The following is an 18,002-nucleotide window of genomic DNA, read 5'->3' as shown; positions in this document are numbered from 1 at the left end:
TATCAGTTACACATCATACATCCATGCATAACAATGAGGAAGAGATGAAAGTGGATTAGGAAGATGGCTATAAAGGAGGCATTTTTGGGTGAAAATGAGTTTCTAGTAGGATGGAAGGATGTTTGGGGAAAGGACTGAAGAAGGAGAAGAGTAGCCAGATTTACAGAGGTTTATAATTATCTTCAATTGTATTTATTATAAATCCAAAGGACTGGGTTAGAGATTGGGGATGCAGGTGTGAATCCTGACATGGCAACTAGCTGTGTAAATTTGAGGAAATTGATTCATCTCTTCATCTCATTTGTAAAATGGTGGGACCAGACTGGAAGATCTCTACAATCCCCCCAGTTTCACATCCATGAAACTACGGTTTGTGAATTCAGGTTCAGATGGGTCAAGCTTGCTTGATAAGAGAAATGAATACAAATGTTTCTCTGGAGTTTGACTTCCAAAGTTCTTATGGACTGGTGTTAGGGACAGCACATGGAGCCAATGAGAGTGGAGAGTGGTAGGTGAGCAACCAATGAGAGGCAAGGGGATGACCACCTTCAAGCTGGTCAGTTGGCCACCAAGCTGTGGTTAACTGACCTTGTGGAGCTTCTCTTCTCTTCTTGTGCTGTTGACTGGTCTTCACTTTGTTTCAAACCCGAGTTACTTTGGAATCAGAAGGAAATATTGGTGATCTTGGTAGATCAATCAGAGAAAGGTAGTGAAGGGTAGGGATAAAAGAAAATTCTGGTGAGTGAAGGTGGGAAGAAATGAGGGACTGAGGATGGTTGGAATCTTAAGTGTCACTTGAAGAGCTGACATGACTAAATGCTGTTAATGCTAAATGCTATGGTCTGTTTTGTCTCCTGGCTTCTGTGGCTTGTGACTAAACAATTAGAAAATTTTGGCTACTCATGACAATGCCTTTTAAAAGTTTTTTTTTTTTTGGACAATACTTTAGGATATTATTGGTCTTTTAAGATCATAGCTTGATATCAGGAAAAATAAAGTGATTTTTTCCCCTTCCCCTTAATTCTCCCCATTCTTTCAATCCTATCCTTATCATGACTCTTTCCACCTTCTTGACTGTTCCCCAAGAGCGTCTTAGGAGGAAAAGGGAAGGAAATAAGGAAGGGAAGAAGAAGTTGGGAATGAGGGAGGGACAGGAAAGATTTAACTCTTGAGGATTTTGTACATTCATAAGTAGGAGAGGGGAATTAAAGATGCCAAAGGAAGTCCCTCTTCATTCAAACACTAATTTGGGTGTTTTTCAAGAGTTCTTGAAGGTGGAAATGAAATAGAAGATAGAAGAAGGGTGTTCATCTCCATACATGTGTGATTTGTAAGAAGAGTTCATATGGTGTGAGTATGAGAAGGAAAACTTGAGACTGGCCCTGGAAATTCTAATTTTCATTTTTCTGCTATATACAGGGAGTAGAGTTACAGTGACTGGTTATATCAGATTTCGAATTGGGACTGGAAAAACAGAGGGAGAAATGAATAAATCCCTCAAGAATATTCTGAATCCCGATTTACTCTGTGGGAGGCCAGATATAGAGTATTCATACTATCCACATTTTATGCTGCTGATATTTTGCATCATTTTTGTGTCAGGTAGGTCACTTGGTTCTTTAACCCACTCCCTTTTCAAGACCCCAAATCTTTCCCCCTGCACCCAACCAAAGCAATTAAACCACACTATATAAGGCATGTAGGCTTTAATCACTATACTACCTCTTACCTTGTGCATAGTAGATGCTCAATAAAATTAGATGTCCTCTCCACTGACTAAATAGTCATAAGAGGGTCATAAAATGGTCATCTGATTATTGTGGACAAGGGAGAATGGTCTGAAGTTACAAAAACAAATTAGGGGACTTTCCAAAGCATCAAGGGATTCTACCCCATTCTGAGTTTGGACATGAAATTTGAGCAAATTGGGATAGATATATCTTTGTCAGCATTTTCATGCTTGTGCAAATGGGCCTTATAACTTGATAAATAAGTAGTGAATACTACATTAAAGTTAAAAGCTCACTGTAAGACTTTACCTATTCCCATATGCTTTATGTAAAGTATCAAACTGATTAATACTGATTGAAAGGAAATAGGAGTCCAAATGAGTTCTTTCTCTCATTTGGTACTTGCTTCAGAGTTTTCATTGTTCCCTGAATATTGTCCCTCTCATCCCCATAATATTCTACTGAGGCCACAATTTCTATACCCTTGTAGGGAAAAGGCCACAGACAAAAAATCCTTTGGCTTGAACTTTGCTGGTAATCAATAAATCTTTTTTTGACTTTTTAAAATTCCCCATGTGTACTGGACAGAAACAAAAGTAGACATAGCATTGTGATGATGACTCTGGAGGTTTGAGAATCAGAAAGAAATACAAAGATTATCTAGTCCAATCTCATCATTTTACGAGAGGAAATGAACTCTTGAGAAAGGAAATGATTTGCTCATGATCACAGATTAAATGGCACAGCTGACATTTGAATCCAGGTCATCCAGTGCCAAATTTAGTCATTTCTACTAGGCCATGCTGTTTCTTCATGGCAGCATAAGTAATAGGGGTTTCATGTATATCTAAAATTGTGAACTGAGACAGAAATTAATAAAATTATGCCATTTACATTCTTTCTGATAAGAATGAATTCTACAAATGTAGCTTAGTCTGAGATTTTTAATTAAGAAGATACATGTAAACATTCAAAGTTTACGTTTACTAACTTTATTACAGACAAAAGTTTCTCAGCCCACCTTTTTTTTTCTCTAGTGTTTTTTTTTAAGTTCCTTTCCTTGAGATTTTGCTTGACTTAAGTAGAATCATAGCCTATATGTAACTATGACTCAGGTGCTAAATAAGTATTAACTGAAGATAGAATGAAGGCAGCTAGGTGGTGAACTAGGCACAGTACTAGGCCTGGAGTGAAGAACACCTAAGTTTAAATCTGATCTCAGTCCCTTACTAGCTATATAATGCTGGGCAAATCACTTAATCCTGTTTGCCTCAGTTTCCTCATCTGTAAAGTGAGTGGGAGTAGGAAATGGCAACTCACTCCAGTGTCTTTGCCAATAAAACCTCCAATAGGATCAAAAAAAGTTGGACATAATTGAAAAAAGACTGAACAACCATGGGTAAAGAAAAGAATATCAACAAAGTCTAAATAAATACAGAGAAGAAATCAATATTTGGAATGAGACATAACCACAGAAAAGAAGCATATATTCCCACTTACATTTTTTTTGCAATCAGATCCATACACATAGAAGTGCATAATATCCATTTTTTGAGTATGGAGTTGCTTATTTTTGTTGGTATTAAGGAGAGAGTCTTGCCCTTCTAAGATTTAGACCACTAACATGTGTTATTGATATCAGTAATGAGATTTCAAATGAGAGAACCAGTGGGAGACAATATAATTTTGGTTAACTATTTTGAATTAGGTTGCTTCTTTGTTTTCTTTAGGAATGTTGAGGATTATATTTAAGAATTATGAACCAGCTATCCTGACAGTTCTTTCTCTTTTGGGACTTGGCATAGGACTCCTGGGCCGGGAATTTAATCAGGTATTACAGAAAATAAGTTAAGAGAATGAGGTGAAAATAAGTTAAATGGAATAAGTAAACTAAACCCAAATGGTATTTTTTTATAAATTAAAATGGCTTTTAAAAAAAGCAAAACCATGTTCTTAATTCTGGCAAAACAGGTTTTTTTTTTCCTATTTTGAATATATGATACAATATTTATGTTTGGCTAAAATTTATGTTGATTAAAATTACAGAAAAAAGATGGTGGTGAATATTGGAGGGGATGTGGGAAAACTGGGACACTAATACTTTGTTAGTGGAGTTGTGAATGAATCCAGCCATTCTGGAGAGCAATTTGGAACCATGCTCAAAGAGCTATCAAACTGTGCATACCCTTTAATCCAGCAGTGTTTCTTCTGGGCTTCTATCCCAAAGAGATCTTAAAGGAAGGAAAAGGACCTAGATGTGCAAAACTGTTTGTGGCAGCCCTTTTTGTAGTGGCTAGAAACTGAAAACTGCGTGATTGCCTAGCAGTTGGAGGATGGCTGAATAAGTTATGGTATATGATGTTACGGGAATACTATTGTTCTGTAAGAAATGATTATTACCAGGATGATTGTAGAGAGCCCTGGAGAGACTTACATGAACTGATGCTAAGTGACATGAGCAGAACCAGGAGATCATTGTACATGGCAACAACAAGACTTTACAATTATCAATTCTGATGGACGTGGCTCTTTTCTTTTTTTTTTCCTGAGGTTGGGGTTAAGTGACTTGCCCAGGGTCACATAGCCAGGAAGTGTTAAGTGTCTGAGACCAAATTTGAACTCGGGTCCTCCTGAATTCAAGGCTGGTGGCTCTATCCACTGCGCCACCTAGCTGCCCCCCGGACATGGCTCTTTTCAACAATGAGGTGATTCAGGTCAGTTCCAATGGTCTTGTGATGAGACAGCCATCTGCACTCAGAGAAAGGACTATGGGGACTGAGTATGGATCACAACATAGTATTTTCACTTAAAAAAAGAAAATTTGTATTTCATATTTAAAATATTTTCAAAAGTGGGAAAACATTTTGTAAATAAGAGGAAAATAGGGACTAGAGAAGATTAGGGCCTGTTCTGTTTTGGGTTCCTTGGCTTCTCCACTATATATAATTTATCTTTTCTCTTCCTACACTGGTTCATTTTCCTTTGTCTATAAACATGTACAGATATCACTTTAAAAAAAGCTCCCCTTGTTTTTTGTTCTGCCCATTTTTTTACATTTCTTGACTGCCAAACTTTAAATGCGAGGGACTTAGTGTCATCTGGTTCCCCTTCTTTTGCACTATATATACCATCCAGTGGAAATCAGGGCCACTTGGTCCATAAAAACAGATTCATATCCTATGAGAGAAGTGCAAAACATGATATGCACAGTCCATATGTCCTATCCTTCATGCAGCTCGCCAGATGATTTTCCTGGAGTCTATTAGACCATGTTATTCCTTAAACTTTAGTGACTGCCTATTACCCTCAGTATCACATATAAAATTCTCACTGTGTCTTCAGCCTAACTTTCCAGACTTAGAAGACATTACTGCTCTTCACACTTTGTATATTTCAATTAAACTGGCCTTGCTGTTCACTGTATATAACACGTTATCTCTTTTCTCCCCTATCTTTGCATTTGGTCTCCAAGCTAAGAATGTATTCCCCAATTCCCTTCTGCTTCTTGGAGTGCACAATTTTTTTTCAAGGTTCAGTTTAGTCTACAAGAAGCCTTCCTAATATTATTGCTTCCTGGTGCCTTCCCCTTCCCCAAATTACCTTGTATTATTATAATTTTTGTCTTGGGGGGAAGGAGGCATATATTTCTATGTATATAAATTTCATGTCCCACAGCATATAATATTTTGCATTTGTATCCTCAGTACCTTCCACAAAGCTGGCACAGAGTAGGTGCTTATAGCCCCTGACTATTCTATTCCCCCCACATTATAGCTGAAAACCTTGTGGAAAATTCCCACAGGACAAATGCTCACATGGTGGTCAGAAAAAGTGATACAAGGATACTATGAAAGTCTTAAAAACTTTAGAATTGATTGTGTGACACAGAAGATACTTGCATAGAATTGCCCAGCATGGTGTGATCTCATCAGAGAAGGTGCTGTGCTCTATGAGCAAAGCAGAATTGAATTAGCTCAAAAAAAAAAAAAAAGCAAATTTAGAGAATCCACCCCAAATGTCCATAAGGACTATTTGTGTCTGACCTGTGGCAGAATATTCCAAGTTCATATTCGACTGCTCAGCCACAGTTGGACAAACTGCAACTCGACGCTAACATAGTGATGTTATATTTGGTCATCTTTGAGAATAAAGAAATAACCAGCTATTCTATTTGTCAATTATTCAATCCTTTTGGTGGCATGCAATAGTATTCCTAAACAGCTTTATTCTGCTTTGAACTTCCTTGACAAAATCCTTTTTTCATTTGGCCTATTGCTCCTAGAAGTCTTGTTGAAAAGACTTTCTGATTGACTGTTATCTTATTTTCTACATGCCTGGAAAATAATTTCCCCAAAATTCCTTCAAGGGGAACTTACATTTAGCAGCTTTCTTGCTTGCCTAGTCTTTATCTCCCAGATACCCTATGAAAAGATCTGGCCAGCAACAATCTTGTTGCTTTAGCCAAAAGTATAAGATAATAAAAATAGCTAGCTGTGATAATGGAGTGTTGAATGTGGAATTAAGTGAACCTGAATTCAAATCCTTCTTTGAACACTTATGAGCTTTGTGACTGGAACTTGTCACTTTAATTTCTGTGAATTTCAGTTTTTTTTTTTCAGTTTTCTTCTCTGTAAAATGGGGATAATTGTACCTACCTCATAGGATTGTGGTGAGGACCAAGTCAGATAAATGCTTTGCAAACCTTTATCTAAACTATCTAAATTATCATATATCATCATAGAGTTATAATACTCCAATGAGTTCATATAGTGACCTCTGCTGAGGTGCTTCTGTCATTTCTCTGTGAGGGTCTCTATTGGTATTACATCAGTTTAGGTGCTTCTTTGCCATGGAATAAGAGAGGAGATAACAGCCAACATTCCACAGTAATGAAGCCTTCCTTGAACCTCCCAGCTTTTATTACCAGGGACTAAAGCAGCTCTATATACCACAGATTCTGGATTCTACCTTCCTTCATTTCTGGCAACAATTACACATTCCAAATTCAGGTGCTTTTGGATTCCAGGATCCCTGGAAGTTTTGTAGACCACAATATGGTTTAGCAAAAAAAAAAACATTCCTGAACCATGGATAGTAGAAGCAGTTAACCAAAGTCCTCTTCAGTTGCCTCCAACTTGTGAGGACCCTCATTTCAACCTAACTGGTTCTTTCTTGTCCCTATTGGTTCTTGGCATCTGCTTGCCAATCCTGAATGATCTCCTTTTTGTGGGTGATTGAAGCACAAAATATTTCATTTTCCCTGTTATTTTCACTAGTGTCATATTATCCAGCAGTTACCAAGATTGTCCTCCCCAATTAATATCATGATTGCCAGAATATGTTGTTCCATAAAAGTGGAGACCTGCCTAGAATGTATCCAGCCCTCTTATTTTATATAGATAAGATACAAATATTTTATAGAGATTAGATTATCACTCGCCCAAAGTCAGACAAAATATTACAGGTTGAGGTTGGACCAGAACCCAATTATTCCTCCTCATAGGTTCTCGATCCAATCCCAACTCTACCATTAGTATACAGCTCCATGTATCACTTTCCTTACCAACTCTTCCCTATTCCAGGGCTGTGATATAATCTATTGATTACAAAAGAACAGTGACCTAGGATTGTTTGATGTTTGCTTTTAAAAGACTGGTGGCTGCTCGCTCTTATTGTTGAACTTTTGTGTCAGTTGGAGCCGGGCTGCCATTCTTGCTAAATTGGACCTTTGTGTCAGCATGAGAGGGGCTAAGTGGGTGTGGATGAGTGGAGGTGTGTGTTGGGTGAGTGTGAATACAGATATCTGAGGATCCAAGGGGCTGAGAATTGAGAAGGAGAAAGAGGAGATAATGACTTTTGAGTTCCTGACAGCCAGATTGGAGAAATAGCTGACCTTCAAAGAACAGACTGTTGGAACCTCCTCAGAAGGATCAGTATGAGAACTTTGTAACTATAGGCTTTCCCGCTTCCAAACAATTTGGAGACAAGAAAAGCACCAGATCTTCTAGCAGGAGAAGCCCCAGGAAGCAAGTAACGAGATTCCATTTATTTCAGACCAATTGTGAAACCAAGGATTTAGGGACAAAGCTGGTTATCTCTAGGAAAATATCTCTTCAGGAGAGAATCACAAGGCATTGTCCCTAGGATTCTGGATTAGGAGAAGCTTGGGGTTGTAATCTCAAGTCAAAGAAACAGAAAAGGAAGACTACACAGAAAACTAAACCAAAAAAGGCATTCACAGAATAATTATTAATAGATTAAATATTCATGAATATAATACTTTTGGAAGAAACATTAGTCTGAGATCTACATTCTATAGCAGAGAGTTTCTACAAACAACTGTTTCTATAAATATGCTATATTTGGAAAAACTTTAAGCAATCTTTGGAACTAATTAAATATAATACAATCACCTTGGGAAATAAAGTTTGTAAATATAATAATTATAAGAAGCCCTTTACTTACCATTCATTACTATAGACCATGTGCTCAAGGAATATACACTCTGAATATAAATAAGGCAAGGCCTTTGACATCATCACATACCTTGTTGTACAACAAACATTCATATTGGAGAGACATCCTCTTGATAAATGTAATGAATGTGGGCAACCCTTTATCAGTGAGTTATACCTATCTGAATATCAAAGAATTCATACTGGAGAGAAACCTCATAAATGTAATGAATATCTTCAGGCAGAGGTCATCCCTTAGATGACACTGGAAAATGAATTCTGAAAATCCTATACATGTAATGAGAATGTAGGAGAGTCTTCAGGCAGAAGGAATTTTTCATGTAATACATTCATAAAGGTGAGAAACCCTTTGAATGTCATGAATGTGAGAAAGCCTTCAAAAGAATGACTATCTAAACATCAGGAAATTCATACTAGAAAGAAATCTTATACATATAATGAGGATGGAAAAGCTTGTACTCCTTCAAATTCATAAACTCATTCTTCCTGATGAGAAATATTTTGAGTGGAATGAGCATGGGAAAGGCTTCAGGTGCAGCTCATATATTAAGTGACATAAGACTCACAGAAAAGTGATTAAAGTAGAAAAGACTTAGAGTAGCTCATTCTACATGAGAGAATTTATATTGCATAATAAAACTTATAAAAGTGATGAATCTAGAAAAAGTCTGTAGGGAAATCTTGCTATACATAAAATAATCCATATTGGGGAGAAAGTTGAGACACAATGAATATTGGACAATATTTTAGGCTATCTCATTTGTCTGTGCTTTGGTGTGTGGGTGTGTGTGTGTGTGTGTGTGTGTGTGTGTGTGTGTGTGTGTGTACTCTGTATGTTGTTTTAAAACTTCATTGATGTTCCTTTTTTCATGTGTGTGTGTGTGTGTGTCTAAAATGTGGCAACCTATTTACTTCTAATATATATAACTCTCCATCGCCTTCCTTGTAACCTGCAAATTAATCCTTTGGAAATTGTTGTATTATGATCCACAGCCACATAGCACCCATGAAAGAATACTCCAGGAATCCAAAAAATTCTGTGATCTCACTGGGATATATTTTCTTACCACAGAGTCCATTCATACCTACCCATCCTGTGAGATTCATGTCCATGTCCTCTCTGGGAATATAAAAAAAAGGCAAAAATCCCCCCTTTTCAAGGAGTTTATAATCTAATGATTGTGCTTAAGAAATATTTTATGATTTAATTGAACCAGTCATTCAGTAAGCATTTATTAGATTTCTAATATGAACCAGACATTATAGTAAGTGTTGGAATAAGGGATTTAATTTTTCTCTATGAGCAAATGGATAAATTATGGACTTTCTAATTTTCAACATTGTTATTATATGTGACCCAGATGTATATTAAGTGGGAACTGTCAAGTAAGCATTCTCGTGAAAAGGTGTTTTTATATATACTATGAGGATAGATGAAAATGAAATAATGTAGAGCCTTTGTGAGTGCTATATCATTATAAACTATCATCATCTTCATCATTGTGTTCTTTAAGTGAAGAGGAAAAAGGAGACTCTTTTTTGGCCTCTTTATATTCTCACATTCTCTCTCTCTCTTTTTTTTTTTCTTTCTTTCTTTTTTCCTGAGAATGGGGTTAAGTGACTTGCCCAGGGTCACACAGTTAGGAAGTGTTAAGTGTCTGAGACCAAATTTGAACTCAGGTCCTCCTGAATTCAAGGCTGGTGCTCTGTCCACTGTGCCACCTAGCTGCCCCCTATTCTCACATTCTCAAGGGATAAAATCATTCCATCATAACTGAACTTCCTCTCTCAGTTCATAGAGGAGGGGGCTAAATTCTATTCCAAGACATATCTAAGCTCTTTAAGAACATATGAGTTATCCTGCTTTTCCTTCTTTTTTCAGACAAGGGGTAAGATGGCCACAGTTATTCAGATGCAAAAACACAATAAACAAAAGACAAATATTTTAATAAAGTAATAGAATTAGAGAACTTGAAACTAAATTTTCTGATAATGATAGTTGGCCAGCACTAAAATGAGCCAGTTATTTTTAAGGCAGTACATTTCTTTTCAAATTCTGAAAGACTGCTTTTGAAGATCTTTTGGGTTTTGGTTATTTTATTTTAACTTACATTTTAAAAAGAGAAACAATTTTTTCAAATGTTGCAAAGTCCATTTATAATATTCTTATGTGAAGATAATACTATTATGTATGTCCCATAATAGTAATAATTGCAATTAATGGTAGCTCAGTTACCTAATGTTATGATATACTGAATACATTATGTATAAAAGAATATGTTACACCTTTTACCTAAGATTAAGAACCCCTGTACAATTTGATTTGCAAAGTGCTTTCTTCTCTACAATCCTTTGAGACAGGTAATGCAAATATTATCATCCTCATTTTTTGAATAAGGATACTTAGGCACAGGTAGCTTTGATAAATAGCATTAAGAAATGCTATGGGTTTCCCTGAACTAGTCTTTTTGAGTTGTCATATTTTCCAAAAACATTGCACCAGAGAATGCAGGAGACCCTGAATGTGTTAAGTATAAAGCCTCTCCCCAATCCCGACCTGTGATGTTTGCATCACAAATTTATAGATTATATATGGATGGTAAGTATTTGAGTTCCATATGCATATTCATTTCTCTTGTGATAATCCTAATTTTCACATAAATTTCATGAAGTTGTGATTGTCAATTGGCAATAGTAACTATTTGATAGATTCATAAGTTTCAGAGAGAGGTTTTGATTATAGTTATCTTATACTAAAAGCAGTGTAGAGCTAGCTAATGACAAGACCAGAACTAGAAAAACTTCTGGCAAATGAAGACCATCCTTCAACTATTTTGGAAAAATAAAACGAGTCATTATGAGTCAGCTAGACTAGTTAGAAATGTGGTCCTGGATTCACAAGTTAATTGCCCAACTTTCCATTTAATTTTGCAATTGACCAAGATGCCTGCTCCAGACACAATCTGAATCTATTGACTAGTTTTTTTCATCTTTCAAAATTTTCATGAGTTCAAATTAGGTTTTGAACACTAATTAGCTTATTAGCCACTTAACCTCTATCCATCTCAGATTTGTCATCTGTAAAATCAGGAATATCATAGCACTTATCTTCTAGGGTTGGTGGGAGAATAAAATGAGATAATGTTTGTAAAACCTTGGCTTAAATTGCTATATACACATTAGCTATCTATTGTGATTTTTGCTTTGTGATGTCATTCACTAATTAGAGGCAAATTGGGATAATGGATAGATTGCTGAACTCCAATCAGTCTCTCTAAAGCTGTCTAGTTGTATGAATCTTAGCAAGTCTCTTAAATTTGGAGTGCCTCAAGCATCCCCTGAGTCTGTCATAATTTAGTTGTATTTGTGCAATTGGAGGAGTCCTTACTACCTTGAGACACCTCCCTTCCATGTTGAGAAAACACTTTAAAATTTCTATTGGCTAAAGTGTATAAAGTAGTATTTTAATACTCCCAACTAGCAATATATGAACTTTTTCTTTCCTTTTTTGTTTCATCAGATGCAACTACTTATACACCCTCTTATAAAAACAAATAATTATGTGTTCTTAAATACTTTCATACCGATAATGACCTTTATGGCTGCTTTAGAAATGGACTTTTATATACTCAAGCACATGTTTTGGCAGGTAAGAACTATTTTCAAATTAAACTTGTTACCCTTTGATTATATGTGTTAATGGAGGACATGGATGATAAGAAACTCAGTGATACATGATCTACAAATAACATTTATTTCAATCTACTTTCTCTCCATTAACTACTTGATTGGTTGTTGTCTTTTGCTTTTGAAGAACCAAAATGATATCACTGTGTTGGGAGTCAAGGTAGAATGTATTCCTAACTGGACCAGTGTGAGCTTGGAATGTTCTACCATAGGTCAGGCACAAATGGTTTATATGAACAAATCTCACATTTCTTTTGAACTACTGTAATTCTGCTTTACCTATAAAGTACAGCTCCTTCTTTCATGTGAACACACTGTGGTCATAACTATTTATGCATAATCAGATGGACTAATTTGGTTCTCATCCCTTTTCCCATTTCTATCCCCCTCTCTTATGAAGGTGCTAATGAGTAACCAAGTAACACAAATGTGGGGAAAGAAAGGGAGGAGATTTTACTTAAATAAGTAATCAACTAGGAATAGTTAAGTGGCACAATGGATAAAGCATTGGTTCTGGAGTTGGGAGAACCAGAGTTTAAATCTGGCTTCAAACATATATTAGCTGTGTAATCCTAGGCAAGTCACTGAACCCCGAATGTCTCTAAAACAACAACAAAAAGCCATTACTTTCTGAATAACTTTATTGAATTTTTTTTGGAGGAAGCCATTTGTCTATTCATGTTTTTCTAATTAGACTGGTTGTCTCTGGAGTAGAAAGAAGAGAGCCAGCCTTAGAGTCAAGAAGCCCCGACTTCAGTTTCTTCTTTTGTCACATTACTGGCCTGGGCAGATCTCAGTGCCTCAGTCATTCTCTAAGATTATGTTGAGTTCATCTTCATTGGTAGGGGAAGCTTTAGTACTAGAAGTTCTGTGTCCCAATGGAATCACAGATCCAGTAAAACAAAGAAACAAACCAAGACCTCTAGAGAAAGATATTTCAATTTAATGAAATATTTTATTATTTGGATTAATATTAACTCCAACAATGATCTAATATACTTCCCAGTATATTTTTCTCTTTGAAAATTGTATTTTGTGGTTAGAATTCTTTCATGTGAAATCAATGATGTTAAAAATCTATGAAGACTGAGCTAGCAATTTGCTTCATTAATCTTTGTTCAGTCTCATTTAACTTCAGAAAATCAAGGAAATGATTTGTCTCATTTCAATGAAATATACCTTATACTTCTGCAGATTAACTAGGTGCTATATAGAGACAACAAGACTCAATAATAACATTTTGAAAGGATCTATGGGAAAATTATTCTATAGTGAATCATGAAAATAGGGAATCCTGAAGGCAAGATGATTTTCATTTACTGTCTGGATTGATCAATTAATATTTAATATTTTAAATAAATATTCAGCACTGTGAAAAATATAAAGAAATGGTAAACAAGATTTCTGCTTATGAGTTTATAATTTAGTTGATGAGATACAAACATAGACAGATAAAGAATTAAATGGCAATGCAGAACTTAATATAAAACATATTTCAGGGCAGTGCTTCCAAGTGAATGTGGAGAGGAATTCAGAAGAGGATGAGGTCACACTGGTCTGAAATGGGCTAAGTTGAGGCTGAGAAAAATGCTGTTTTTTTAGAGAGGTGGAGGGAAATAGGAGAGGATGGAAGCAAACAGCGAGGAGTCCACTATATTCCTTTAGGACAACATTCAGAAGATTTGTAAAGTTGTGAAAATAGTAGATTCTCAGAGGAAAAAAAGCGACACAAAACTGGATTTTTAAAAAGTTGGATTTCATTAGTAAATGGCTCAGCTGTTATTTTCTGGGAATATTTGGACCTTTCTAAATGATTATATACGTCTGTGCTGAAAACAGAAATGTAGGAATAAAAATTAAGTGGGGGCACTCAGGGAAAAGAGTTGTTAGAATTAAACAACAAAAACAAACCACAATTGGTGGGATGAATATAGGACTTTAACTGACTAAGGTCAAGATTTCAAGTTCTTTGTCTCCTTTCAGAAGGACATAACCAAGAATAGTGTCAAAAGTGAAGGGTGGTTGGCAATAGATTATTTGTCTGCTTCTTAATGGTTTCCTTTCAGCCTTTGACCATGCACTTGACCTTCTTCCTTCAACCACTTAGCCTTCTCTACATGCTACATTAGTTACTCCACAAGAGAAACAGTGGTGACTCAGATAGTATGGTGGGAGAGAAGCTGATTTTTTATGCTGAAAAATAGAGATAAAACATTGAATAATGTGTATAATATGTGGCAAATGATCTATAGCAGTAAAAAATGAAAGCAAATGCAATAGTTTCCCACCTTAACATTGCATACATATTTCTATCCAATGAGCTTCATTGATTGTACCTTGATTGGCAAACCCACATTTATTTGATTATTATATAAGTATAGCTCCATAGCAAATATTTTCAACTTTAACTTTGATGCCTAGAATTTGGTATATAAAGGTAAATACTATTCATCAGCTCCAGTGTTTCAGAGGAGTTCCATGAAATTTTATCATTGCTAATAAGCCTTCTATCCATTGAAAATCTGTTTTGCAATTAATGAAGGGTAAAGAGAGGGGCAGCCAGACCTAGAGTCAGGGAGACTCATCTTCCTAGCTGTGTGACCTGAGCAAGTCACTTAAACTAATTTGCTTCAGTTTTCTATTGTAAAATGTACTGGAGAAGAAAATGGCAAACCACTCCAGTACTTTTGCCAAGAAAACCCCAGATGGGATCACAAAGATTTGGATGTGACTGAAATGACTGAATAACAACAACAACAACAACAACAACTGGATAGAGTAAGGATTTTTTTCAATCATCAGCATGGAACATAAGAGGAGATTAATTTTTAGCCTGTAGCATTAGGAATTGAGATGTCATTTTAAGATCTTTTTGACATTGACAATGACATTTGACATTTTGGCAATTTTTGACATTGACACTGGAGATGGTTAAACTATTCCATAAAGGTTGTAATGTTTAAAAATCTCTTGAAGTCTTAGAAATAAGTTATAATTTCATTTAAAAATAGTATTTTCTGGTCTAGAGGCAAACAATTGGACAAGAGTGCAATTTTGAAAAATATCTATAGCAACTGTGATTATATAAATGGGTAATTAAGGTTTGACTATTGAAAAAATAAGTTTAATTATATATTATAACTTGATTTCACAGATCTTAATAACTGGAATTACAAGCATTGTTGCAACTTTCATTTTAATTGGATACATTGTTATAAAATTCAATCAGTACAAATGGGATATTCAATCTTGCCTACTCCTTAGTATTACTCTTGGTATCACAGATCCTCTTCAGTCCGTGAATCCCTTGAAAAGTATAGGTATGTTATATTAAAAAATTATTATTACCTCAATTTCTTGAGCAATTCACTTGAAAATCTTCTGAGTTACCAGAAAATAATCAGCATTTTATATTTAATAATAATAATAGCTAGCTTTTATATGTGCCAGGTGCTGTTAAATACTTTACAATTATTATCTCATTTGAGCCTAAAAACCACTCTGAGAGGTAAGTGCTATGAGTGTCCTAATTTTACAAATAAGGAAACAGGAAAAATGACTCATCCAAAGTCATACAACTAATATCCAAGGTTGAATTTGAACTTTCTGAATCCAAGACTGATGCTTTATCCATTGTATCACCTTTGTTGTCAGTCAGTAATTTCTGATTCTTCATGATCCTATTTCAGAAATTTTTTTGGTCAAAAATACTGGAATGTTTTCCATTTCTTTCTCCAGCTCATTTTACAGATGAAGAAATTGGGTAGGAAGGGTCTGAGGTCAAATCTGAACTCAAGAAGATGAGTTTTGTTGAGTCTAAATCCTGTACTATGTACAATATGATGCCTACAAAGGAGAAGAGTTTATTTTTATATTTTCATGCATATAAATGTCATCTTCATAAGTATTTAAGCCAATTTTTTTGTAGAGGTTTCCTTCAATTAGATAAGATTAGGATTATTTTGTTTTAAGATAAAAACTGTCCAATACCCACTTCCTGTGCTAAGTGAGAATATTTATACTAGTTTCTAAGAAAATTATGCAAGAGATTTTTAAAATTGTGGTGTCTTATGAGCTCTATTATTTCCTTTGTCCCTTATGTATGATCAGTCCTGCTGCTCTCTAACAAGCATTTATTAAATATCTACTGTATGCTAGGTGCTAGGGATACAAAGACAAAGGCAAAACTGGTCCCTGCCTTAAATTTATAATCTTCTTGGGGGAAAGAGATGGAAGAACACAACAGACAAGTAGACAAGTATATATATGATAATCTTTAAAGATGTGTTTTACTAATTCCTTTTGCCTCTACATCAGTCAACCCCTTTTAAAAATGAATCTCCCCCTCTGACAAAGAAAGAAAATAAAAATAATAGCTAGGATTTATGCAATGCTTTGAAGCTTGCAAAGCACTTTACCAACTCTATTTTCTTTGATTCTTACAACAATCTTGTGAAGTAGGTGCTCTTATTAATTCTATTTTTGTAGGCTGAGAAAGTTAAGGGACTTGTTTAATTGTACACAAACTAGTAAGTTTCTGATGTGAATCCAAGCATCTTTTCTCCAAGTCTAGAAATAGTTACTATATTTGACAGTGACTATAATTTTTGTTCTAGTAATCTTTTTTTCTTGTCCCGAAAGTGTATTTGTTCACTGGATGCTTCATTGTTGTTGTTGTTGTTGTTGTTGTTGTTTTTACTGAGCCTATCTGAATTTAGCTTCCTTGTTCATAGCATATTTTTCATTTACATTATTATAATAATTTTGTAAAATATCAGTCAACAAGCATTGTGTGTCAAGCATTGGTATGGATAGGAAGAAAGTTAAAAAGAGTCCCTTACCCTCAAGGAGTTCAAATTCGTATAGGGGAGGGAGACAATATGTGAAAAATTATACATGCAAATACTATACACAGTTAAGTGGGAGATAATTTCAGAGGAAAGGCCCTGGATGATAGAGGGGTAGATATACTGGGAAAAGTCTACCAAAGGTGGGATTTGAGCTGAGTGCAGGAGTATAAACAGCAATTGTTTCTGTTCTGGTCAAAAACTTTGACTCTTTTCCTCCCATATCGATTCTTTATGAAGGCAAACTAAATCATCTTTTGCCTCAGTTCTTACCTAGGCTTTAATTACTGAATGGGCATTGCCTCAGATAGAGACCTGGGAAGTACCTAAGCTTAAAAAGACCAAGGTCTCCTACTGTATATAGGGCCGTCCGTTGTCCTGACCTGTCTTGCCACTGGACTCTGATGGCTTTGGAAGAAATAATAAGGCTGATGATTTTTTGTAGCCCTGCTTCACTTCAATGCAATTTACTTGAACGTTAAGACATCACTTTCCTGATGTCATTGGTCCTTTTTGCAAATGAAGGATGAACAACAACAGGAGTGCAGGAGGATAGGGAAGCCTGTGGGCAAGTAGGTGATGCAGTGAGTACATTGTGTGATCTTAAGCCAAGAAGACCTGTTTAAAATTGTGCCTTATTGGCTTTATGACCCTGCTGTGTCATCCTGGACAAGTATTTTAACCCTATTGGCCTCAATTTCTCATCTGTAAAATGAGCTGAAGAAGGAAATGGCAAACCACTATAGTACCTCTGCCAAGAAAACCCCAAATGGGGTCATGAAGAGCTGGACACAACTGAACAACAATTGCAAATTCTATCCTTCCAAGTTGAATTTCTTATTAGGGATAGAGATTGAACCTTTAAATTCATTTATATAGGGAACTTCTTAGTAAGGAAACTATCCAACAGTGATAGTCAGATGCAATTTACCATTTTAGAAAATTGCCTGAAGCACCAAGAGATTACTTACTTAGGCTCAGTACGATATAATATGAGACGATATAATAATATAATAGCCAGTGTGTGTATATATATGTGTGTGAGTGTGTGAGTGTGTGTGTGTGTGTGGTCTCAAACCCAGGTCTTCCTGGTTTGAGACAACTTTCTATTCACTAAATCACAGTGATATTTATTCATATTAATTCATTATACACACTATCAACATATATTATTGTATACTAAAAAGTCAATAACATTAAATAAAGATTATATTAATTTGCCCTCACTTTTAGAATGTTAGCTCCTAATTATCTCTACATAG

At 35.5% G+C, this 18,002-nt stretch overlaps 1 protein-coding gene across 1 annotated transcript in view; it reads left to right on the top strand.

Annotated features, from left to right (window-relative positions):
- Positions 1–549: 549 nt before the first annotated feature.
- The window catches only part of SLC9C2 (solute carrier family 9 member C2 (putative)), a 105,281-nt gene continuing 87,828 nt past the window's right edge, over positions 550–18,002 (top strand). Inside the window, exons 1-5 of the mRNA XM_074308373.1 lie at positions 550–706; positions 1,420–1,602; positions 3,461–3,561; positions 11,727–11,855; positions 15,048–15,213. Coding sequence (XP_074164474.1) covers positions 1,485–1,602; positions 3,461–3,561; positions 11,727–11,855; positions 15,048–15,213 — 514 coding nt within the window. The 5' untranslated portion in view covers positions 550–706; positions 1,420–1,484. The remainder of the gene's footprint in view (positions 707–1,419; positions 1,603–3,460; positions 3,562–11,726; positions 11,856–15,047; positions 15,214–18,002) is intronic.

The sequence above is a fragment of the Sminthopsis crassicaudata genome, chromosome 4, assembly GCF_048593235.1.
Source record: "Sminthopsis crassicaudata isolate SCR6 chromosome 4, ASM4859323v1, whole genome shotgun sequence".
Lineage (NCBI taxonomy): Eukaryota > Metazoa > Chordata > Mammalia > Dasyuromorphia > Dasyuridae > Sminthopsis > Sminthopsis crassicaudata.
This window is presented reverse-complemented; position numbering and strand designations above follow the sequence as displayed.